General features: G+C 43.7%; 1 protein-coding gene across 2 annotated transcripts; it reads left to right on the top strand.

Moving 5' to 3' along the window:
* The first annotated feature begins 5188 nt into the window (after window positions 1–5188).
* Window positions 5189–24448, top strand: LOC139538473 (UV excision repair protein RAD23 homolog B-like). 2 transcript variants are annotated; one of them, XM_071340556.1, is made up of 10 exons: window positions 5189–5543; window positions 6240–6321; window positions 7928–8007; window positions 17011–17189; window positions 17770–17825; window positions 18097–18224; window positions 20301–20421; window positions 22012–22139; window positions 23091–23261; window positions 23561–24448. In XM_071340556.1, exons 1-10 carry the CDS (start codon window positions 5478–5480, stop codon window positions 23672–23674), a joined length of 1125 nt encoding a protein of 374 aa, XP_071196657.1. In that variant the 5' UTR covers window positions 5189–5477; the 3' UTR covers window positions 23675–24448. The 2 variants fall into 2 exon arrangements, with proteins under 2 accessions (XP_071196657.1, XP_071196665.1); XM_071340564.1 differs by having other exon boundaries at window positions 18097–18161.
* The last annotated feature ends 1047 nt before the right edge of the window (window positions 24449–25495 follow it).

Below are 25495 nucleotides of genomic sequence, written 5' to 3' on the forward strand. Positions count from 1 at the left end.
CATTACACGGGGCGCGCTTCTTCACAGAATTGGATCTCAGGAGCGCTTACAACCTGGTGCGTATCCGGTAGGGGGATGAGTGGAAGACGGCATTTAGTACCACCTCTGGGCACTATGAGTACCTCGTCATGCCGTACGGGGTTGATGAATGCTCCATCAGTCTTCCAATCCTTTGTAGACTAGATTTTCAGGGACCTGCATGGGCAGGGTGTAGTGGTGTATATAGATGACATTCTAATATACTCCGCTACACGCGCCGAGCATGTGCTCAAGGTGCTTGGTCGACTGTTGGAGCATGACCTGTACGTCAAGGCTGAGAAATGTTTGTTCTTCCAACAGTCCGTCTCCTTCCTAGGGTACCGCCTGTCAGCGTCAGGGGTGGAGATGGAAAATGACCGCATTTCAGCCGTGCGTAATTGGCCGACTCCAACCACGGTAAAGGAGGTGCAGCGGTTCTTAGGGTTTGCCAACTACTACCGGGGGCTTTGGTCAGGTAGCGGCTCCCATTACCTCCTTGCTGAAGGGGGGACCGGTGCGACTGCAGTGGTCAGCTAGGGCGGACAGGTCTTTTGGTCACCTGAAGGCTCTGTTTACCTCGGCTCCTGTGCTAGCTCATCCTGATCCCTCCATGGCATTTATAGTAGAGGTGGACGCGTCCGAGGCTGGGATAGGAGCTGTGCTGTCTCAGCGCTTGGGTACGCCACCAAAGCTCCGCTGTGCTTTCTTTTCGAAGAAGCTCAGCCCGGCGGAGCGAAACTATGATGTGGGTGACCGGAAGCTGTTGGCTGTTGTCAAGGCTCTGAAGGCATGGAGGCATTGGCTTGAGGGTGCTAAACACCCTTTCCTCATTTGGACTGACCACCGCAATCTGGAGTACATCTGGGCGGCGAGGAGACTGAACCCTCGCCAGGCAAGGTGGGCCATGTTTTTCACCCGTTTTGTTTTCACCCTTTCTTACAGACCAGGTTCCCAGAACGCTAAGGCAGACGCACTGTCCCGGATGTATGACACAGAGGAGCGGTCCACGGATCCCACTCCCATACTTCCGGCTTCTTACCTGGTGGCACCGGTGGTATGGGAGGGGGACGCGGACATCGAGCGGGCGTTACGTACAGAGCCCACTCCCACCCAGTGTCCAGTTGGGCGTCTACACGTTCCGTCTGATGTCCGCGATCGTTTGATCTGTTGGGCCCACACGTCACCCTCCTCTGGTCATCCTGGCATCGGTCGGACAGTGCGCTGTCTTAGTTGTAAGTATTGGTGGCCCACTTTAGCTAAGGACATGAGGGTTTATGTTTCCTCCTGCTCGGTGTGCGCCCAGTGCAAGGCACCTTGACACCTGCCCAGAGGGAAATTACAACCCCTACCGGTTCCACAACGGCCGTGGTCACACCTATCGGTGGATTTTGTGACGGATCTTCCTCCTTCACAAGGAAACACCACGATCCTGGTCGTTGTGGATCGGTTTTCTAAGTCCTGCCGTCTCCTTCCTTTGCCCGGTCTCCCTAGGGCTCTACAGACTGCGGAGGCCCTGTTCACCCACATCTTCCGGCATTTCGGGGTGCCTGAGGATATAGTTTCTGATCGGGGTCCCCAGTTCACGTCTGGAGGGCGTTTATGGAACGCCTGGGGGTCTTGGTCAGCCTCACCTCAGGTTTTCACCCCGAGAGTAACGGGCAGGTGGAGAGAGTTAACCAGGATGTGGGTAGGTTTCTGCAGTCCTATTGCCAGGACCGGCCGGGGGAGTGGGCGGCTTTCATCCCCTGGGCAGAGATGGCCCAAAACTCCCTCCACTAACCTATCTCCTTTTCAGTGTGTACTAGGTTATCAGCCAGTCCTGGCACCGTGGCATCAGAGCCAGATCGAGGCACCTGCGGTGGATGAATGGTTTCGGCGCTCGGAGGAGACATGGGACACTGCCCATGTGCGCCTGCAACGGGCCATCAGGCGGCAGAAGGCGAGCGCCGACCGCCACCGCAGTGAGGCCCCGGTGTATGCACCGGGGGACCGGGTCTGGCTCTCGACCCGAAACCTACCCCTTCGCCTGCCCTGCTGGAAGCTGGGTCCGCGGTTTGTGGGGCCATTTAAAGTCCTGAGGAGACTGAACGAGGTTTGTTATAGGTTACAGCTTCCCCCTGATTACCGTATTAACCCCTCGTCCATGTGTCTCTCCTCAGGCCGGTGGTGGTTGGTCCGCTCCAGCAGTCTGAGGTGCGGGAGGTTCCTCCGCCCCCTCTGGACATCGAGGGGGCCCCGGCGTATACTGTGCGAGCCATCATTGACTCAAGGCGTCTGGCGAGGGGCCTTCAGTGCATGTGTCTGCTCAAACGGTCAGAAACAGACTCCATGAGGGTGGTATGAGGGCCCGACGTCCACAGGTGGGGTTGTGCTTACAGCCCAACACCGTGCAGGACGTTTGGCATTTGCCAGAGAACACCAAGATTGACAAATTCGCCACTGGCGCCCTGTGCTCTTCACAGATGAAAGCAGGTTCACACTGAGCACATGTGACAGACGTGACAGAGTCTGGAGACGCCGTGGAGAACGTTCTGCTGCCTGCAACATCCTCCAGCATGACCGGTTTGGCTGTGGGTCAGTCATGGTGTGGGGTGGCATTTCTTTGTGGGGCCGCACAGCCCTCCATGTGCTCGCCAGAGGTAGCCTGACTGCCATTAGGTACCGAGATGAGATCCTCAGACCCCTTGTGAGACCATATGCTGACACATGCACATTTGTGGCCTGCTGGAGGTCATTTAGCAGGGCTCTGGCAGTACTCCTCCTTGCACAAAGGCGGAGGTAGCGGTCCTGCTGCTGGGTTGTTGCCCTCCTACGGCCTCCTCCATGTCTCCTGATGTACTGGCCTGTCTCCTGGTAGCGCCTCCATGCTCTGGACACTACGCTGACAGACACAGCAAACCTTCTTGCCACAGCTCGCATTGATGTGCCATCCTGGATGAGCTGCACTACCTGAGCCACTTGTGTGGGTTGTAGACTCCGTCTCATGCTACCACTAGAGTGAAAGCACCGCCAGCATTCAAAAGTGACCAAAACATCAGCCAGGAAGCATAGGAACTGAGAAGTGGTCTGTGGTCACCACCTGCAGAACCACTCCTTTATTGGGGGTGTCTTGCTAATTGCCTATAATTTCCACCTTTTGTCTATTCCATTTGCACAACAGCATGTGAAATTTATTGTCAATCAGTGTTGCTTCCTAAGTGGACAGTTTGATTTCACAGAAGTGTGATTGACTTGGAGTTACATTGTGTTGTTTAAGTGTTCCCTTCATTTTTTTGAGCAGTGTATATCTTATTTCGGGACTTTGACTGTGGACAATCACCTCCCCAGTTAGTCTATTGTGTGTAATGAACATTAATTTTGCACTGTACAGACTGACATATAGATTGTGCACCAATGAAATGGGGTATCAACCTACTTGTTGAGACCCACAGTAGGGTGACGAGGATTGTGCGAGACAGTCCACCATTTTGGCCCTTTATTCCACGTCCCGCAACCAAACAATAATGTCCCGCATTTTATCAACAAATTCATCCACCACAAATTTAGAAAAAAAGGTAAATTGTCCCGTATTTCAGGCAGACATTCCAACCTGTCTCTTGCATTCATGTTGCGTGTATGAAAATATATATAGCATATCATAAGGATGTGGTACTGGTGATGTCCAATTATTGTTGAGATCAAATATTATGCGGAGCGCAAGACGAGTAGTAGGCCAATGTCACAGGCCTATAGTCAACCAATCACATTTTTGAAATCCTTTCGGGCTACATTCCAGCTAGCCTTGGAGAGGACAGTTAGTTCTCACTACTCACAAAATGCGTGCTTCTGCCGAAGAGCAACAAAAGTAAGTAAATAGCCGAATTAGACTTAAAGATATAAGATAATTTAATCAAACTTGTCAGGCTCTCCAGTCTCAATGCTCATTCAACACATTTGCCGCTACTTCACTCAATACCGTTTAATTTTACATTCCCTGAGACCAACCAGAATGTTTCCTGGGCCACATATTCCCAGATTGTCATTAAACAGCCACACTTGTGGTCTCTCGTTTTTGCATCACCAAAGTTTGCACGAGGAAAAATAATAGACTAGGTGTGGCTGGTGCGCTTAAATTAGCTCGTTCTGTGCAGCGAACTGCAGGGGGTATACTGTAGTGCTGCCAGAGCGCACTGGAGCGTCACTTCGCCACTTCTCACCGTGGTGCTCGTTTAGTAAAGTTAAAATCAAAGTTGAATCAATGTCTTGGAAGATCACATAATGATTAATTAGTATTCTGCATAAGAGAAACATATATAATAGTATACTATAACGTTACTGTTACACCAAAAACAACACCTAATTTCTTATGAGATTTTTGTAAATAAGAATGTGTTCTTAACTGACTTGCCTAGTTAAATAAAGGTTAAGTAAAAAAAAAAGTTCTAGGATGGTTAGCTAAATAGTCCAACAACAAAAAAATCGCATGAGGCCAAAACGCAACAGTGCTCGAATGTAAGCTACTAAACAGAAGGTGCAGGAAATACAGGAAGGATATATACTGTAGTTTGTTAACACCATCTGCTCAAATTTGCAAATGAAACAGTCATTCAATTACAAGAAGATCTAAATGCATATTCCGTATTGTTGTGTTCTGTTGGTGTCACTGTGTAGGCTTATAGCCCATTTCATGGATGCTCAATCCATAGGCTAGGCTGTACAATGCGTATAAGCATGCGCCCAATGCAATTCTGAATTTAAATGCATCCACATTGCATTTTCAACAGATTTGTACTTTTTGGGGGTCAAAATCATTAATAATTGTTTTTTGTTAAATTTATATAACAACATTCCAACCTTTTTTATCATTATCTAGTCCAATTGTGGCATGTTTTCACAACGTTTATCCTTTTGCATGTTTCAATGGGTGACTTATTTTGAAGGCGAACCGCCGATTCCACTATTGTTGCTGACGCTAATGTTGTTAAATACACACACCTGCCTAAAAGCTAGTGAGTGAGTAACTATTTAATTTGAGAGAAAATTAAACCCGAGTGCGTTCATTTAGCTTAAAATCAAAGTCGCGAAGAAACAAAAAAGTATTCCCTCGACCGGGAATGATCATGGATGCGCCGATGATGCTGGTGTTGATGATGATGCACTCAAAACATTTTTTTTTTTTTTTTAACTTATCTGTGATGCGCTGCTACCAATGAATGCATGTATGAATGGACGGATTAATTCAAATGAATACTCAATTTCCCATGTTTCTTGCAATGTCGCACTCGCGTCACCAGTTGCACATGCCTACTCGTCTTTTTGTGCAAAGTCAGGTTTGTTTATGCACTGAAAAGCCAAAAGCGTAATGGCGCCGGACAGGTTGTGATGAGCTAGCGGGAATAGTAACGAATCTACCTACACCCTCGGAAAGAGTACGTGGTGAAATAAGTAAAGAAACCTAAGCTAAATTGCTCATCGCGAAAATGCAGATTACTTTGAAAACCCTCCAGCAGCAGACATTTAAAATCGACATAGACGAAGAGGAGACGGTGAGTTGAAACCACCATGCATTTGTTGAAGGGGGCGGATGGCTTCGGCTAAATTACCGTTGGCTAACGTTAGCTAGCACACATTCTAGCTAGTTTGACATGGATAGCTAGATAACTACTGTAGGTAGCGAAGCAATTTAAACATGTTCAAGTCCCGAATTAGTAATCATAACATAAAGTAGTAAGTTGCTTCATATACACTTATTGCGATTTTATGATGCAAAACAAATCTGAAACTTGAGGAAATAGTAACTAAGGTTGGCTGATTTATGCTAGCTTTAGCTAGTATCGTTAGCTACCTAATTAGCTCAACTTTATCAATCGTTGTCTAATTAAATCACCTTTTTCATGCATAGTTGTAATTTATGTTTACAATAGATATTTATTCAAAATGGCAACTTTTGGGTTTGTTATAGCTAGTTAGCTAGCAAATGTTCGCTAGCTAACTACTGTTAAGTAACATTAGCTATCTATTATAGCTAGCTAACGTTAATTTGTTAACGTTAGTCACACTTAGTTAGGTAGCTAGATAATTATGAAGCAGTTGAATAGTTTGTTAGCTATTTGGCTAATTAATGATTCAGATCATTGATCCATATAGCTAGCTATCTAACGACAGCTCTAGGTTTGACAACATATTTCTCACAATGGACTTCGATCCCTTTATACTTTGTCTACTTCTCTTTTTCTTTACAGGTAAAAACCTTAAAGGAAAGAATTGAGAATGAGAAGGGAAACGATGGTTTTCCGGTTGCAGGGCAGAAATTGATATATGCAGGTACAGTTTGTATTTTATTACACTACTCTACATTTCGTCTGGCAGTATAAGGACTTGGATAAAGAATGCATAATAAATCGTTGTCCTGTCATAATATAATTACATGTCTCTGTTGGCTTGCCTTGTGGCGCACTGATAAGAGAGCTGCATAAGTATGTCAGTACACAGATGATCATCTCAATGTTTTCATGTATACTGAACAAAAATATAAACACAACGTGTAAAGTGTTAGTCCCATGATTCATGAGCTGAAACAAAATATCCCAGAAATGTTCCATTTGCACAAAAAGCTTATTTATCAGAAATGTTGTGCACATCCCTGTTAGTGATCATTTCTACTTTGCCAAGATAATCTATCCACGAGACAGTGTGTATAAGAAGCTGGTTAAACAGCATGATCACTACACAGGTGCACCTTGTGCCGGGGACAATAAAAGGCCACTCTAAAATGTGCAGTTGTTACACAACACAATGCCACACACGTCTCAAGTTTTGAGGGAGTGTGCAATTGGCATGCTGACTGCAGGAATGTCCACCAGACCTGTTGCCAGAGATGTTAATTTCTCTACCATAAGCCGCCTCCAATGTCATTTTGGAGAATTAGGCAGTACGTCAAACCAGCCTCAACTGCAGACCACGTGTAACCACAACAGCCCAGGGCCTCCACACCCAGCTTCACCTGAGACAAACCACCCAGACAGATTTGTTTCTGTAATAAAACCCTTTGTGCAGGAAAAACTCATTTTGATTGGCTAGGCCTGGATCGCCAGTAGGTTAGCCTATGCGCTACCTGGCCCACCCATGGCTGTGCCCCTGCCCAGTCATGTGAATTCCATAGTTTAGGGCTTCATTTATTTATTTCAATTGACTGATTTCCTTATGAACTATCTCAGTAAAATCATTGAAATTGTTGCATTTTTAATCAGTATAACTATGTTATGGGAATGCAGCAATAGTGTTCAATCCGTGTATGTGACATTTTAAAGGTGCAATATGTGACTTTTTGGGAGACTTGAACAAATTCACATGGAGATGTAAGTTATAGATCTGTCATTCTTATTGAAGTAGTCTGTGGTAGAGCTGTTCTATGTACACTATTTATATGCTTCCTGGTCTTAAGTTTAGTTTTTGTATTTTACTTTCGGTTTTCTACACCAGCTTCAAATACAATATTTTTGGTTATGGAAAATATTTCACAGCGGTTTAGATTGTGTAATGATCATCTACACTATAGTTGCTTGTTTTGTAAATAAACTGAATTTAGGCCAACTATTAGAATTTTAGTAACTAGGAAATGGTGGAGCGATTTCAGCATCGTGCATCATTAATGTTTCTTCACCACTATGACTTAACTTATCAAATCAAGTTTATTTTATATAGCCCTTCGTACATCAGCTAATATCTCGAAGTGCTGTACAGAAACCCAGCCTAAAACCCCAAACAGCAAGCAATGCAGGTGTAGAAGCAGGTGTAGAAACTTATAGGTGACAGGATAGCAGGGTTCTCCCCAGGGATAGGCTTCTGTGAATTTCATTGGCATAGAATGTCAGGGTTCTTGAAGCATTGTTGGCTGATAACTGACTATCTTCATGTTTGTTTCTTGCAGGGAAAATCCTAAATGATGACACTGCTATCAAGGACTATAAGATTGATGAGAAGAACTTTGTGGTTGTCATGGTGGCAAAGGTAAGGTATTAGAGGGGTTGAGATCTGGCCTTTATTGTGTTGTGGTGGAGAATTTAAGAGTAGATGGCACAGAACTGTTTTTGCATCGTAAAACAATTTTCACTCACACACACACACCAGACCATAACACACACACCAGACCATAACACACACACCAGACCATAACACACACACCAGACCATAACACACATACTGTGGCAACCCACTGATAATGGCAGATGGACTTAATTAACTTTCCATGTCATTGGACGTACGTGTCTGTGTGTATGATGTAGATTTCCTAGGCCTGTCACACCGGTGTTAATTTAGTCAACAAAAATTGTGACAAGTATTAATCGAACACCAATTTCTTTTCAGTGGCAATTAACGAGATTATAACTGACTAAATAGACCCAGAAAAAAATTACTAAACAAATTAATTTTAATTTCAGTTGACTGAAACGAGACTATTATCCCTGTGACTAAAATCTCACTAAGTGGACTGAACAATAGTTTTTGGAGAGATTGAGCGCTTTTCAGTGACGAGCACAATTAATATTAGCAGCACAGATGCTCAGTTCTGTTCAGCATTGGGAAGGACACGCCACACCCGTCACACACAGCCTAGCCTACATCAGTTCTTGTCATAGATTTTTAAGCGGATTTAAGTCAAACTGTAACTCGGCCACTCAGGAACTTTTATTTTCTTCCTGGTAAGCAACTCCAGTGTAGATTTGGCCTTGTGTTTTAGGTTATTGTCCTGCTGAAAGGGGAATTCATCTCCTAGTGTTTGGTAGAAAGCAGACTGATCCAGATTTTCCTCTAGCATTTTGCCTGTCCTTAGCGCCATTAAGTTAAAAAAATATATATTGAAAAACTTCCCAGTCCTTAATGATTGCAAGCATACCCATAACATGATGCAGGCACCACTGTGCTTAAAAATATGGAGTGATCCTCTGTAATATGTTGTATTGCATTTGCCCCAAACATAACTTTGTATTCACGACAAAAGGTTAATTGCCTTGCCACATTTTTTGCAGTATTACTTTAGTGCTTTGTTGCAAACAGGATGCATCATTTGAATAGTTTTTATAAAGTACATGCTCCCTCCTTTTCCCTCTGTCAATTAGGTTAATATTGTGGAGTAACTACAATGTTGTTTTTGCCTATCACAGCCATTAAACGCTGTTACTGTTTTAAAGTTACAGAGGGTAGTACGTACCAGTACATCACTGGGGCCAAGCTTCCTGCCATCCAGGACCTGTATACTAGGTGGTGTCAGAGGAAGGCCCAAAACATTGTCAGACTCCAGTCTTAGACTGTTCTCTCTGCTACCGCTCGGCAAGCGGTACCGGAGCGCCTAGTCTAGGTGCAAAAGGATCCTTAACAGCTTCTACCCCCAAGCCATAAGATTGCTGAACAATTAATCAAATGGCCACCTGGACTATTTACATTGGCACACCCCCCTTTGTTTTTACACTGCTGTTAGTCACTATTTATTATCTATGCATAGTCACTTTACCCTACCTACATGTACAAATTACCTCGACTCACCTGTACCCCTGCACATTGACTCGCTACTGGTACCCCCTGTATATAGCCTCGTTGTTATTTTACTTTGTTACTTTTGATGACATTCTTTTTACTTTAGTTTATTTAGTAAATATTTTCTTAACTCTATTTCTTGAACTGCATTGTTGGTTAAGGGCTTGTAAGTACGCATTTCACTGTAAGGTCTACACCTGTTGTATTTGGAGCATGTGACAAATAACATTTGATTTGAAGATGTGATTTGGCCGGGGACTTTAATGCAGGGAAACTTAAATCTGTTTTTCCTAATTTCTACTAGCATGTTAAATGTTCAATCAGAGGAGACGCGTACAAAGCTCTCCCTCGCCCTCCATTTGGCAAATCTGACAGTAATTCTATCCTCCAGATTCACACTTACAAGAAAAATATATAGCAGGAAGCACCAGTGACTCGCTCAGTAAAGAAGTCGTCAGATGACGCAGATGCTAAACTATAGGACGGTTTTGTTAGCACAGACTGGAATATGTTTCGGGATTCTTCCGATTGCATTGAGGAGTAAACCACATCAGCCACTGGCTTCATCAATAAATGCATCGATGACATCGTCCCCACAGTGACTGTACGTACATACCCCAACCAGAAGCCTTGGATTACAGGCAACATCCGCACTGAGCAAAAGGTTAGAGCTGCCACTTTCAAGGAGCGGGACTCTAATCTGGACGCTTAAGAAATCCCACTATGCCCTCCGACGAACCATCAAACAGGCAAAGCATCAATACAGGACTAAGATTGAATTGTACTACACCGGCTCCGATGCGCGTCAGATGTGGCAGGGCTAGCAAACCGCTGTCCAGTGTCACGAGCCTACCAGATGAGCTAAATGCTTTTTATGCTCGCTTCGAGGCAAGCAGCACTGAAGCATGCATGAGAGCATCTGCTGTTCTGGACGACTGTGATCACGCTCTCAGTAGCCAATGTGAGTATGGCCTTTAAACAGGTAAACATTCACAAGGCTGCAGGGCCAGACCGGATTACCAGGACGTGTACACCGAGCATGCGCTGACCAACTGGCAAGTGTCTTCACTGACATTTTCAACCTTCCCCTGATTGAGTCTGTAATACCAACATGTTTCAAGCAGGCCACTATAGTCCAGACCTGCCAACATGCACGCATTTTGCGTACCAACTACGCTCTTCTCTGTCCATGAACGCAGGTACGAGATCTGATTTTAATAGTACGCAGAAATGTTATTTATTTTACATTTGAATAAAAAATATGTTCACAGAGTAAATCTAACATCCCGATTCTCGAGCTGCAACATACCGACATGTACGGAGTTTGTGTCAACAGACATGGAGATTAATACATCATTATTCGACGTAGCTACCCCGTGTTTGCCCCTCCTGTTTGTTGTGATGCTGAGTTTGCCCGACTGTCAGCTGTACGTAAACACATGGACAAATCCCTTTTCGACTCCGTGCCAGCAGTTCACTCGCTAGTGAAAGAAATTAAATGCAAATACGGAAAATAACTGGTTGCATTTGTGCGAGTGTGATATACATTTAATTCTGCATCCCATTAGTTGTATTTTCCACGTAACATTACGAGGATCACGCAACCTGATATATTGTAACTAATTATGATCCACGTCACAAAAAGCATTACAAAAGTATAATCAAAAATAAATGTTAACATCTTGGCATTAAATGGAGTCGGGAGTTTAGAAGACTGAGCAGTTAATGAATGAGTGTCCGGTATTAACTATAGAGGCAATGCTTCTAAAAGGCCTTTGCACTAGATTTGAGATTTTTATCAATTTCGAAAATCTGTAGTTATGTATGCGCTGCAAAGAAATACAAATCCAATAGGCACCTTTTTACATCGGCTGAAACACCGGACTCTTCTAGCGAACAGCATTCAGATTCCCTTTGCGGTAGCCTACTGAACAGCGGTCAGATTCCCTTTGCGGTAGCCTACTGAACAGCGGTCAGATTCCCTTTGCGGTAGCCTACTGAACAGCGTTCAGATTCCCTTTGCGGTAGCCTACTTAAGCTCTGTCTAGCCAGTTTGCGGTCTGCGTCAACGCGATCATTTGTTTTTATGTATTCAAAAATGATTTTGCTTTTAGTGTTCATTAGGAACCGTGTTTTAAAAGCGTTCAGACTCACAAACAGCACGAGCATGCGGGGGGAAAGAACCCCAATTCGGCACGTGCTACGCGAGCGAGTTGAATCTACAATTTGCTGCACGTATCTGGTACTCTAAAAAATTGGACAGGGTTGGCAGGTCTGATAATCCCTGTGCCCAAGAACACTAAGGTAACCTGTCTAAATGACTACCGACCCGTAGCACTCACATCTGTAGCCATGAAGTGCTTTGATACGCTGGTCATGGCTCACATCAACACCATCAACACCATTATCCCAGAAACCCTAGATCCACTCCAATTTGCATACTGCCCAAACAGATCCACAGATGATGCAATCTCTATTGCACTCCACACTGCACTTTCCCACCCGGACAAAAGGAAGACCTATGTGAGAATGCTATTCATTGACTACAGCTCAGCGTTCAACACCATAGTGCCCTCAAAGCTCATCACTAAGCTAAGGACCCTGGGAGTAAACACCTCCCTCTGCAACTGGATCCAGGACTTCCTGGCGTGCCGCCCCCAGGTGGTAAGGGTAGGTAACAACACATCCGCCACGCTGATCCTCAACACAGGTCCTCCTCAGGGGTGCGTGCTCAGTCCCCTCCTGTACTCCCTGTTCAGTCTTGACTGCATGGCCAGGCACCAAGTTTGCCGACGACACAACACTGGTAGGCCTGATCACCGACAACGAGGAGAAAGCCAATAGGGAGGAAGTCCGAGATCTAGCCGCGTGGTGCCAGGACCACAACCTCTCCCTCAAAGTGATGAAGGCAAAAGAGATGATTGTGGACTGCAGGAAAAGGGGTACCAAGCATGCCTTCATTCTCATTGCCGGGGCTGTAGTGGAGCAGGTTGAGAGCTTCAAGTTCCTTGGTGTCCACATCACCAACAAACTATCATGATCCAAACACACCAAGACAGCTGTGGAGAGGGCACGACAAATCCTATTCCCTCCCAGGTGACTGAAAAGATTTGGCATGGGTGCTCAGATACGCAAAGTTCTACAGCTGCACCATTGAGAGCATCCTGACTGGTTGCATCACTGCCTGGTATGGCAACTGCTCTGCCTCCGACCACAAGGCACTACAGAGGGTAGTGCGTACGGCGCAGTACATCACTGGGGCCAAGCTTCCTGCCATCCAGGACCTCTATACCAGGCGGTGTCAGAGGAAGGCCCTAAAAATTGTCAGACTCCAGCCACCCTAGTCAGACTGTTCTCTCTGCTACCGCACGGCAAGCGGTACCGGAGTACCAATATAGGTCCAAAAGGCTTCTTAAGGGCTGTAAGTAAGTATTCCATTACAGTGTACACCTGTCGTATCCAGCGCATGTGACAAATGCATTTCGATTTGAAGTCAAATTGGCCTCATGTTGAAATCCCGTAATGGTTTCCTTCCTCTCCGGCAACATAGTTAGGAAGGACACCTGTCTCTTTGTAGTGACTGGGTGTATAGATACTACACTTTGGATGGTGTATCTTCCCCATGCTCAAACGGCTATTCGATGTCTGCTTAAAAAAAAAAAAAATCTCGCCCCATCTACCAATAAGTGCCCTTTGCGAGGCATTAGAAAACCTCCTTGGTCTTTGTTTGTAATTCACTGCTCGGCTGAGGGACCTTACAATTATCTGTATGTGTGGGCTGCAGAGATGAGGTAGACACTTATTGCACACAGTGAGCCCATGCAACTTATTAGGTGACTTGTTAAACACATTTTTACTCCTGAACTGTAGGGTTGCCATAACAAAGGGGTTGAATACTTATTGACTCAACATTTCAGCGTTTCATTTCTAAACATAATTCCACTTTGACATTATGGGGTATTGTGTGCAGGCCAGTGGGAGGGGGGGGGGTCCATGTTGAACTCATTTTTAAATTGTCTTTAACACAACAAAATGTGGAGAAAGTCGAGAGGTGTGAATTCATTCTGAAGGTACTATCTGTTTTTCCCTCCCTTGAGTATAGAAAAGTATTTACATTTTTAGTCTCGCGCAACCCTCACTTTCCTCACTGCATCCCTCACACTTTCCTCACTGCATCCCTCACACTTTCCTCACTGCATCCCTCACACTTTTCCTCACTTCGTTTCTTAGCCAGGTTCTGTAGCCAATGTACTAGCTAAGTCTACCTCTTTTCTAAAGAGAAAGCGGCTTGATTCTAGCCATTACTGTTCAAAACGTATGACCCATAATACCTCCGCTACATTGGCAGGCCGCATTTTCCATTCATAAAGTATATTGCGGGCCGTTCTAAAACCAGGCTATTTGCGGCCCGGATTGTTAGCCATTTGTTTTAGGCTACGCCTTGTTCAGTCATGTTATCTCATTAGCTAGCTATTGCTAACAACCTGGGGTGCGTTCAGCAGGGTGGAACTTTTGGTAACTTTCAGCTATGTAGAACAAACTTGGCTGTCTGACATGTTGAATAAGGAATAACGTCAGCTCTGTTTTTGCAACTGAACGTGGCCCTGTAGCCTGCATGCAAACATTTGTGGCACAGAAACGAATGCATAGCAAACAATTTATTGAGTAAATAACGTTGGACCGTTGATAACGATGACAATGTGACTGAGGTGCAACCCATACTACTTTGCAAATACTTTGAAGACGTGTCGAGAGAGAGACTCTTGTCAGTGAAATGCCTTTCTTGCCAGCTCTAAACACAACAATGCAGTTATGAATGTAATACTAAAAATAGCAAGGTGGAACTAAAACTCATGATAAATAGAAGAGCACAAGAAAGACTGTGTGTGGAGGCAGTATAATATTAAATACAATGGTCAACTCAGTCCCTGTAGCTATTTTGTTGGCTATTTATTCATTTCCTGCAATCCTACACATTTTGGCATGGTGCGGAGCCAATTCTAGTTTTAAAGCACATTTCCTGCATTTCTACACTTTGCCATGGTTTGTCGGGTTCTTATGCAGAGTGACTCAAACATAACAAAATCAATGGGGATGCCATGACATTTGACATTCTCCCGACTGTCATATTATTAGTTTAAATTTACACTTAAAGTATTTTAAATGTATTTTTTTGGAGTGGTAGCCACGATTTAGCAACGGTGGCCCACCGCTACTAGATTAATATAGGGGAAACACTGATTTGTTTACGATAGGTTAATGATACAATACAAATGATAGGTCATTTAGTTGATTAAAATGGCCCAGTGTTTTTGTAATTTTGACAACTATAGTGACAAGAAAAAGTATGTGAACCCTTTGGAATTACCTGGATTTCTGCATAAATTGGTCATAAAATTTGATCTGAACTTCATCTAAGTCACAACAATAGACAAACATGGTGTGCTTAAACGAACGCACAAATTATTGTATTCAATATAGACAAAAAAAATACATTTAAACATTCACAGTGTAGGTTGGAAAACGTATGTGAACCCCTAGGGTCAGCTAACCTGGAGAACAATTATTGAGATGAGATGTTGGTTAGAGCTGCCTTGCCCTATAAAAAACACAAGAAGCATTGCCTGATGTGAGCCATGCCTCGAACAAAAGATCTCAGAAGACCTAAGATTAAGAATTGTTGACTTGCATAAATCTGGAAAGGGTTACAAAAGTATCTCTAAAAGCCTTGCTGTTCATCGGTCCACAGTAAGACAAATTGTTTATAATTGTAGAAAGTTCAGCGCTGTTACTACTCTCCCTAGGAGTGGCCGTCCTGCAAAGATGACTGCAAGAGCAGTCCTAGAATCCTGGAGTGTCAGCTAAAGACTTACAGAAATCTCTGGAACACGCTAACATCTCTGTTGACGAGTCTACGATACGTAAAACACTAAACAAGAATGGTGTTCATGGGAGGGCATCACGAAAGAAGCCAGTACTGTCTGGAAAAAAAACATTCCTGCGCATCTAAAGTTTGTAAAAGTGCACCTGGATGTTCCAAAATATTCTGTGGACAGATGAAACTACAGTTGAGTTGTTTGGAAGGAACACAACACTGTGTGGAGAGAAAAAAAGGCACAGCACAACAACATCAACCTCATCCCAACTGTAAAGTATGGTTAAGGGACGTTGTGGTTGGGGGTTGCCTCAGGGCCTGGACAGCTTGCTATCATAAACTTAAAAATGTATTTTTCTGTCGATCAAGGCATTTTGCAGGAGAATGTAAGACTCTGTCCACCAATTGAAGCTGAACAGAAGTCGAGTGATGCAACAGGACAACGACCCAAAACGCAGAAGTAAATCAACAGAATGGCTTCAACAGAAGAAAATACACCTGGAGTGGCCCAGTCAGAGTCCTGACCTCAACCTGATTTGAGATGCTGTGGCATGATCTCGAGAGCAGTTCACAACAGACATCCCAAGAATATTGCTGAACTGAAACAGTTTTGTAAAGAGGAATGGTCCAAAATTCCTCCTGACCGTTGTGCAGGTCTGATCAGCAACTACAAAACGTTTGGTTGAGGTTATTGCTGCCATAGGAGGGTCAGCCAGTTATTAAATCCAAGGGTTTACATACTTTTCCCACCCTGCACTGTGAATGTTTACACGGTGTGTTCAGTAAAGACATGGAAACGTATAATTGTTTATTAGTTTAAGCAGACTGTCTATTCTTGTGACCTAGATGATCAGATGAAATCTTATGACCAATTTATGCAAAAATCCAGGCATTTCCAAAGGGTTCGCATATATTTTTTCTTCCCACTAGACTAAATTCTTTTTGTCATTTTGAATAAGACTTAATGATATTTTAGTCAATGACTAAATCTAAAAAATAAGTGCCAAAATTAGGTGACACACACACATCACACTGCAATATGCAAGGCAGATTGCATCCCACTGTGCAGTCGATTGGAGTCAGTTGTTACAGCTCCCCTTCCCATGCATACAGGTGCAGCAACAGTTCATGCAATGATTGAATATTCTACCACACTGAGCTACAATATGTCACTTCTGCACAGTTTGAGTGTCTGACAATTGGCAGCAGGTACTGTCCTTGAGAGATTGAATGGTAAAGATTGCTGTTTATTTGCTTTACTTTGAGTCTTGGAACTGATTCTATATTGATGGAAAAATCTAACTTAGCAAGATGAGTAGCCTACGAGGCTAGCAAGCTTGTTTTCTTGCTGTGTTTTTGCTTAGTATAAAAATAACTATTGCTACCTCACAAAGTGAAAGTGACCTAAAATGAATACCGCTTCACAGTAATTCCCAATGTGTCCATGTCTGTAGCCTAAAGCAGATCACAGGCTATTTACACGACACAATCCATATTGGTTAAATCATTGTTACTGTATCACTTATAGGCATAAGTGTTCTTTAAAAAATGCCTTGGAAAGCAACAAAAACCGAGCGCTGTGGGTGTCCCCTTTCTCTCTGTAGCCTAAAGCAGCCCCGGCAGCTGCCCAGCCTTCCGGTTCTGCCGCCACCACCTCCTCCAGCACTACAGCCCCCACAGTACCCACTGCTGCCTCGCCAGGCTCAGATAACCCACCAGAGGCGTCCAAACCAGCCGAGGAGAGGCCCTGCAGCACTTCAGCCCCAGCATCAACCCCCACCAGGTAGATATGGTTTGGCAGTCACTGCTGTGTCACAAATGACATCTTATTCTCTATATTGTTCACTACCTTTGACCAGAGCCCTGTTGCCTATATAGTGCACTACTCTTTCTTTTATTTAGTGCACTACATAGGGAGTAAGGTGCCATTTGGGATGCTGTCAATGTTACCTCGGCCTGAAGACCACAGCCCAGCTGGCAGCCATTAATAGGAAGCTGTTTTTACCGGCCCATTTCAACGGTAGCCTCATGCAAAGGCACATACACGCCGGCTGAGACTATTTAGCACCTCGGAACAGAGTGCCAGCCGTCATTTGCAAACCGATTCTACATGTAGAATCATGTGAAAAAATGTTGGCAGTCGCCCACCGGTGGGTGGTCCCTAAAACACACTGAACGAACGGCAGATGGACGTGCGGTGTGTTCTCTCCTAAGACGAGGCCAGTAGACTAGTTGACATGTTGCTAGTGTCTGAGCTTATAGAACGATGAATGCATCTCTTTGTGGTTGTATTTTAGTACAGGGCAGACCATGTGATATACTACAGAACAGTACTCATCAGTGTCACGCTCCTTCTCTTTCAGTTCCTCTGGTCTATTGACAAATGTGAACATGTTTGAGGAGGCAACATCTGCTCTGGGTAAATGGTCTTCCTGATATAAGTTAACATAATTGAGTGTATATATGATTGATTATCCTTTACCTCGTCCTGTAATAGATGGGTATATTCTCATGTGTCTTGGTAGTCTTCCCTGTATAAATATAGATAAAGAAGTGAAAGGCATAGCTCTGCCTCGCAATCTGTTTTTATTAGGCTATGTTCATCCTAGTGAATGATGTCATCTGAAGCTTTCAGAATCTCTCAGATCTAAATGCTGTCTGGTTGGTTGGTTGTTCTTCCTGCTCCTCAGTGACAGGCCAATCGTATGAGAACATGGTGACAGAGATGATGCTGATGGGCTACGAGAGGGAGCAGGTAGTGGCAGCGCTCAGAGCCAGCTTCAACAACCCAGACAGAGCTGTGGAGTACCTGCTTACAGTAAACACACACACACACACACACACACACACACACACAGCTTCAACAACCCAGAGCTGTGGAGTACCTGCTTACAGTAAGCACACACACACACACACACACACACACACACACACACACACACACACACACACACACACACACACACACACACACACACACAGCTTCAACAACCCAGACAGTGCTTCAACAACCCAGAGCTGTGGAGTACCTGCTTACAGTAAGCGCACACACAGCTTTAACAACCCAGACAGCTGTGGAGTACCTGCTTACAGTAAGCGCACACACAGCTTTAACAACCCAGACAGCTGTGGAGTACCTGCTTACAGTAAGCGCACACACAGCTTTAACAACCCAGACAGCTGTGGAGTACCTGCTTACAGTAAGCACACACACAGCTTTAACAACCCAGACAGCTGTCGAGTACCTGCTTACAGTAAGTATCTCCACATCACACCATACACTTCTCTAGTCTGACATGTCTTTTTATTCAGTGTGAATGATCATGGGTCATGTGAAAGAAATGATATAACCAACCCCCATCCACATCTAGCTTAGTGGATGGGTAACTATTGTCTAGACATATACACATCTTCATTAAATAGAATAGATGGCTGTAATAACCCCCAGACACACCTGGCTAACTGGATGGGTCATGTAATCATCTAGAGAATTGGGAGTTTTTTGTTTAGACAAGTAGCTAGCTAGCTAAACAATGAACCCAATGGTGCTTTCAAGACCACTGGGAACTTGGAAAATTACAAGGTCAAAACATGACTGCAGTGATCTTCAGGTCGGAAAGTCTGGGCTCTAGGATGACCTTTTAAAATGATTCTTCCCATTCGCCTCTTTCTCCCCCCCCTCCCCCAAGAGTTCCCAGTTGTCTTGAACGCACTGAAGTCAGAGATTTCCGACTTGCCAGTTGTTTTGAATGGGGCAATAATTCCAACCCATACTACTAGCAATAAAAACTGATAGTCATAGCTAGCCACCAAGCTTGAATCTGCAGGTAGCTAAAGCTAACTAACTAGGTTCAATGTTAAATAATATTATTGCACAGATCATACACGTAACGCCAGCCAGCCAACGCAAGCTAGCTAACTGTATGCTTTAACTTGCAATGAAAATGACTTTCTGCCAAAATTCGAAATGTATAATATCTGAAAATGTAGCTATCTAGACTCTTACTCGTATGAATGAACGATTCTTCCTCTGTCACGATGCTGTGGTTGCCCTTAGTTTGAAGATGTAATCCGGAGACAGGTGTTTTATACAACAGCCTTCTGTGTGTTCTCTTTTCAACTCCTTCCACATATTTGCAATCAAACCGCCAGAATTATCTCCATCTCCTTAGCTATCATACTCATCTTCCACCGGGGATTTTACTGATTTCAAAACTCAACTTCTGTGATTGCCATTTCTTCCCCATCACTGTCATCAGAAACAACACTTTTGTGGTTATTCATGATATCTTTCAAAAAAGCTGCAGTGGAAAGGATTATCTACACATACTGAGCAGCTCATGTTATTGACAGAAGCATGGCAGACCAATCCGAACTCATCTCTCGGCATGTCCAGCCCATCCATTATCTTATCCATTATCCCATCCAATCATGGCTAGCGGGAAGGTTCTTGGCTTTTTCCGTGGCTAAATCAACTAGGCTCGTAATTTAACAATTTTATTAGTATTTACAGATGGCATACAAGTTTATTATGGCACATGAAAGTTCACATGTTCCAGTAGGCATTTCTGGGAAGAAAAAAAAATGCATTTTGATAAAATAAAAATATATGTATGTTTACGTTCAAATACCTCTCCTGTGAAGTAGTGTCGTGCGCCATATGCCGAGTTTCCTGAAATGAGTCACACATGATATTGACTGGTTATTCCATAGTAACACAAACAAAATATCCCTTGTTTTTCAAGTACATCAGGTTTTCTATTTTATGATGGTTTTCATCCACATGTTACTTAGAGCTGGAATGAAGCAAGCTAGATTCCTCCACAGTCTGACAGTTCTCACGTTGGGTCGCTAATGCGATAGCGAACGTTGTCGTTCGTGTGTTCTTCTTCAGGGGATCCCAGCTGGGGAGGAGAGCCATGCGGCTGCTGACCCAGTGGTGCCCTCTGTGGGTGGAGGAACTCCAGCTCTCAACACAGGCAGTATGACGACCCCCGCCAGCGTTGCAACAGGAGGTGAGTGTGGGTGTGCGCGCCTGCCTTTACACTGGGTAACAACACTTATGTATGCTGTGGACACTTAAGAAAACATTTGATGCATTTTATTCTCCTTTCTCTGAAATAATAAGAAACTGGTAACATATTGACTGACTATTCTCAGCATCAGCTAGATTCTGAGATGACCTCCATGTTGCACTGGATCGATTGTTCCATGCCGTAAGCGGTTTGTCATACTGGAGGTTAAACCCAACAGGTGTTGGTTTAATAAGCTGAAATAAAAGATCCCATAAATATTCTATGCACACAGTTTGTTTCTCTCTAATGTTGTATACAAATTTGTTTACATCCCTGTTAGTGAACATTTCTCTTTTGCCAAGATAATCCATCCACCTGACAGGTGTGGCTTATCAAGAAGCTGATTAAACAGCATGATCGTTACACAGGTGCACCTTGTACTGGGGACAATAAGGCTGCTCTAAAATGTGATGTTTTGTCATACAGCACAATTGCAACAGATGTCAAGTTGATGCAGCATGCAATTGTCGTACTGACTGTAGGTATGTCCACCACAGCTATTGCCAGAGAATTTAATGTTAATTTCTCTACCAAAAGCCACCTCCAATGTTAGAATGTGGCAGTACGTCCAACCAGCCTCACAACCACAGACCACGTGTAACCACGCCAGCCCAGGACCTCCACATCTGGCTTCTTCACCTGTGGGATTGTCTGAGACCAGCCACCCGGACAGCTGATGAAACTGTGGGTTTTCAAAAGCAAAGAATTTCTGCACAAACTGTCAAAAACCGTATCAGGGAAGCTCATCTGCGTGCTAGTCGGCCACACCAGGGTCTTGAGCTGACTGCAGTTTGGCGTCGTAAGGCGACTTCAATGGGCAAACACTCAACTTTGATCGCCACTGGCATGCTGGAGAAGTGTGCTCTTCACGAATTAATCTCGGTTTCAACTGTACATGGCAGACAGTGTCGTGTGGGTGAGCGGTTTGCTGATGTCAACGTTGCAAACAGTGCCCCGTGGTGGCGGTCGGGTTATGATATGCACGGCCCCATGTCACAAGGATCTGATCTGTACACAATTCCTGGAAGCTGAAAATGTCCCAGTTCCCCATGGTGTACATTCTCGCCAGACGACATGTTTGTGATGCTCTGGATTGACGTGTTCGACAGCGTGTTTCAGTTCCACCAATGTTCAACAACTTCACACAGCCATTGAAGAGGAGTGGGACAACATTCCACAGCCATTGAAGAGGAGTGGGACAACATTCCACAGCCATTGAAGAGGAGTGGGACAACATTCCACAGCCATTGAAGAGGAGTGGGACAACATTCCACAGCCTGATCAACTCTAAAGGAGATGTGTTGCGCTGCATGAGGGAAATGATGGTTTTCTGATCCAGCCATGTGAAATCCATAGATTAGGACCTAATGAATTTATTTAAATCGACTGATTTCCTTGTGAACTGTAACTCAGTAAAATATTTGAAGTTGTTGCATTTTACATTTTTCAGTATAGTACAAGGACCTGTGTGGACATGGAATGTAGAATTGTGGAAGCAAAACACCTCTTCTCCCCTCTCTGTGTATCCAGCCAATCCTCTGGGGTTCCTGGTTAACCAGCCTCAGTTTCTCCAGATGAGACGGATCATCCAGCAGAACCCCTCTCTGCTCCCTGCCTTACTACAGCAGATAGGGAGGGAGAATCCCCAGCTTCTGCAAGTATGGATGACTCGCACACTACTCTTTTTATTTTATTTTTGTGTTTATTTAACCTTTAACTAGGCAAGTCGGTTAAGAAAAAAATCTTATTTACAATGACGGCCTATCCCCCCCGGCCAAACCCTCCCCTAAGCCGGACGACGCTGGGCCAATTGTGCGCCGCCCAATCACGGCCGGTTGTGATACAGCCTGGGATCGAACCAGGGTCTGTAGTGACGTCTCTAGCACTGAGATATTGTGCCTTAGACCGCTGCGCCACTCGGGAGCCTGCTGCGCCACTCTTACCGCCACCAAAGACACAACACACACACTGCTATTTACAAGCACTGCTATTTACGATATACTCCTGAATTGATGATCCAGACTATTATTCCACAATCTTGTAGTTGAACTGGTTGAAATGAGCAGTAGATAGACTAGTTTTGTATGCCAAATCAATTCCCCTCTGTATCCTTCATCTCTTCAGGCCTGCATAGTGAAGAGATGAGTTCAGAGCCTCAAGGCATCGCAGCAGACCCCCTCTGGGAGACTGTCTAAAACACAGTGTGTCCCAAATTGCACCCTAGTCCCTTTTACAGTGCACTACTTTTGACCAGGGTCTATGGGTATCTACTAGCATGCTAGATACCCATAGACTTCCAGTCATTGCACTAGCGCTAGTTAGCATTACCTTGCGAAACTAACTTCCTTCAATCTGGACACAGATGCATAAAAATGATATCCACAAGTTCATCTGACTCTAGGCCGGTCATTGTAAATAAGAATTTGTTCTTAACTGACTTGTGTAGTTAAATAAAGGTTACTTTTATTTTATTATTAAAAGTACATAAGGGCCTCATTGTAAAAATCCCGAAGTATCCCTCTAAGAAATGGCTGTTCTTTTCCGTTGGAAATGTTTTGCTACAGTGTGCCCTAATGAACACGACCATGTCTTGTTTGTTTCCCTCCCAGCAAATCAGCAGCCACCAAGAGCAGTTTATCCAGATGCTGAACGAGCCAGCCCAGGAGGGGGGACAGGGTGGCGGAGGCGGAGGTGGTGGTGGAGTGGGGGTTGGTGGGGAGGCTGGAAGTGGCATGAACTACATCCAGGTCACACCTCAAGAGAAGGAGGCCATTGAGCGGGTAAGGAAGGAATCTCACAGGTCATGATGGCTGTTAATAAGTGGCTACAGTTGAAAATGAGCTAGTTAGCTAAATCTGGAACATTTACAGAAATGTCAGTTAATCTGCATTGTCCATGTCAAATAAACCTAATAACAAAAAGCCAAGTGTTGATTTCAGACTGTGTTGTTTTCAACTGAATATGAATGACTCTATTACATAGATATCTATCTGAACATGTCATGCAAATCCTGTCATTTCTGTATTCAAGATCTTTGTTGATTTAATTTCCATGTTGACTTTGTCTGTTTCCTCTTCAGCTAAAAGCCCTAGGATTCCCAGAAGGACTTGTTATTCAGGCCTACTTTGCCTGTGAGAAGAACGAGAACTTGGCCGCTAACTTCCTTTTACAACAGAACTTTGACGACGACTAAAAAGGGAGCCATGATAGTAATTTTGATCCTCCCCCCCCCCCCCTCCCCTCTACTTTTGTGATTGATCAATATCTGATAAAAGCATAAAAACATGGGCCTTCACGGTTTCCTGAATTTTCCTACAAATACATGATACATCTTCTTGGTAACAGTGGATCATAGTTTTTGTGAGAAATAAAAGCTTTTTCTAATCACCTTAATGGTTGAATTGAGTAACAGCTACTTGGTTCATCAGATCACCGGTGTACTACCCGTTATTTTATTCAGCCAAAGACCAACATGATTGATTCTCATACTGGTTTAAAGGGTTGATCGCAGAATGTGTTTCCCAATGTTGTTATAAAAGAGGAGATTGTATGTGATTGGGACGTTTATGGTATATTCATTCCTATACATAATTGTTCTTGCTTTTTCTGTGTCTCAATTTACCAGTATAGGGCTCCCAGTACATAATCAAAAATTGCAGTTTGAAATGACAGTGAAGGATTTTAAACAAGCAACATTGTTTACTTTTTAATTTTTTATTAAACTTCCGACATGAACTTCTAGAGAAGTGTAATACAGCATCTAAAGTGAGTTGCCACGGCAACTGTACAAATATGGGAAGTACTGATGTATTTTCATGCAACTTGAAAATAGAAATTGAACCTAGTTCTTTGTCTTCTGAGGCATGTATATGGTTTCCCTTGCTTATAGTAGCCTAGTATTTACAGTTACTATCAACTTGATTTACTGTAATTTTTACATAAAAATAAAACTTTTCAACATGAATAATGCGCAATTTGTGTTGGTGGGGGTAAAAGGCTCTTATTGACTTAACTGTTAACTCCATGAATAATACTCAGGAATAGGATATTGTTCTTATTTAAAAATGCATTTTGGTCATGTTCTGTACCACCATACAGTCTTCTACAGGACAGTCTTTCAAAAAGTATGATTTTTAAAATGTATTATTCCTTCTCTAATTGGTATGCTGTCATCTGAAAACCCATGATAATCGGTTAAGTGGCAAATGCCTACATGAGAGGAAGCCACATTAGAGTATTGAGACGTGACCATACTCGATCACATGTAAACAATCCTCCCTCCCCGAGCAGACTGTTCTACATAGACCAGCAGGGGGCGGTATTGACCAACATACATTGAAATGCTCGATCCAGACCACTAGGTGTGTGTGTGTGAGAACCAGCGTTCCACATGTTATATGTCACTGACACTCAATGAAATACATTTTTGACTGACTTAACTACGCTTGGTACATTATTGTAAAGTTTAGAGATGTGTTCCGTTTGAAAGTGAAGTTCGGCATCGTGCATTTGTGTTGCTTATTGACATTTCTGTAACGAACTTTGGCAATTAAATATCTAGTGTTTTATTGTTTCAAGGGTTTGATATTTTGTGATTTATGACCCTTAAATGAGCCTTCTCTGTTTCCACTCAGAAACAGAATGTAAATGTTATTTTCAAGTCAACATTTGTTGTAACTGTCTGACATCAAAATCCACCACTATAATGCAAGCTGGCTCTGATTTACTTTAATTCAAACTATGATATGAAGCTGGGGAGACATTTTGATTTATACAAGGCCAGTTTTGACGGAACAGAGTGTGAGCATCTAACATGGGAAAAGAAAACGTTGTACTAAGCCATTAACTGACTTGCCTGGTTAAATATACTTTGAATGTAAGTCTTCGTCTTCAAGATCAGTCAGTCAAATGGCAAACATTCAAGTCAAGTGTATGACTTCACTCAGAGAAGGGAGATTGCATTAGGATAATTATAAAAACACATGACACGAAAGTGTTCTGCGGAAGTTGCCCC

This window comes from Salvelinus alpinus, chromosome 1, assembly GCF_045679555.1.
Source record: "Salvelinus alpinus chromosome 1, SLU_Salpinus.1, whole genome shotgun sequence".
Taxonomy (NCBI): domain Eukaryota; kingdom Metazoa; phylum Chordata; class Actinopteri; order Salmoniformes; family Salmonidae; genus Salvelinus; species Salvelinus alpinus.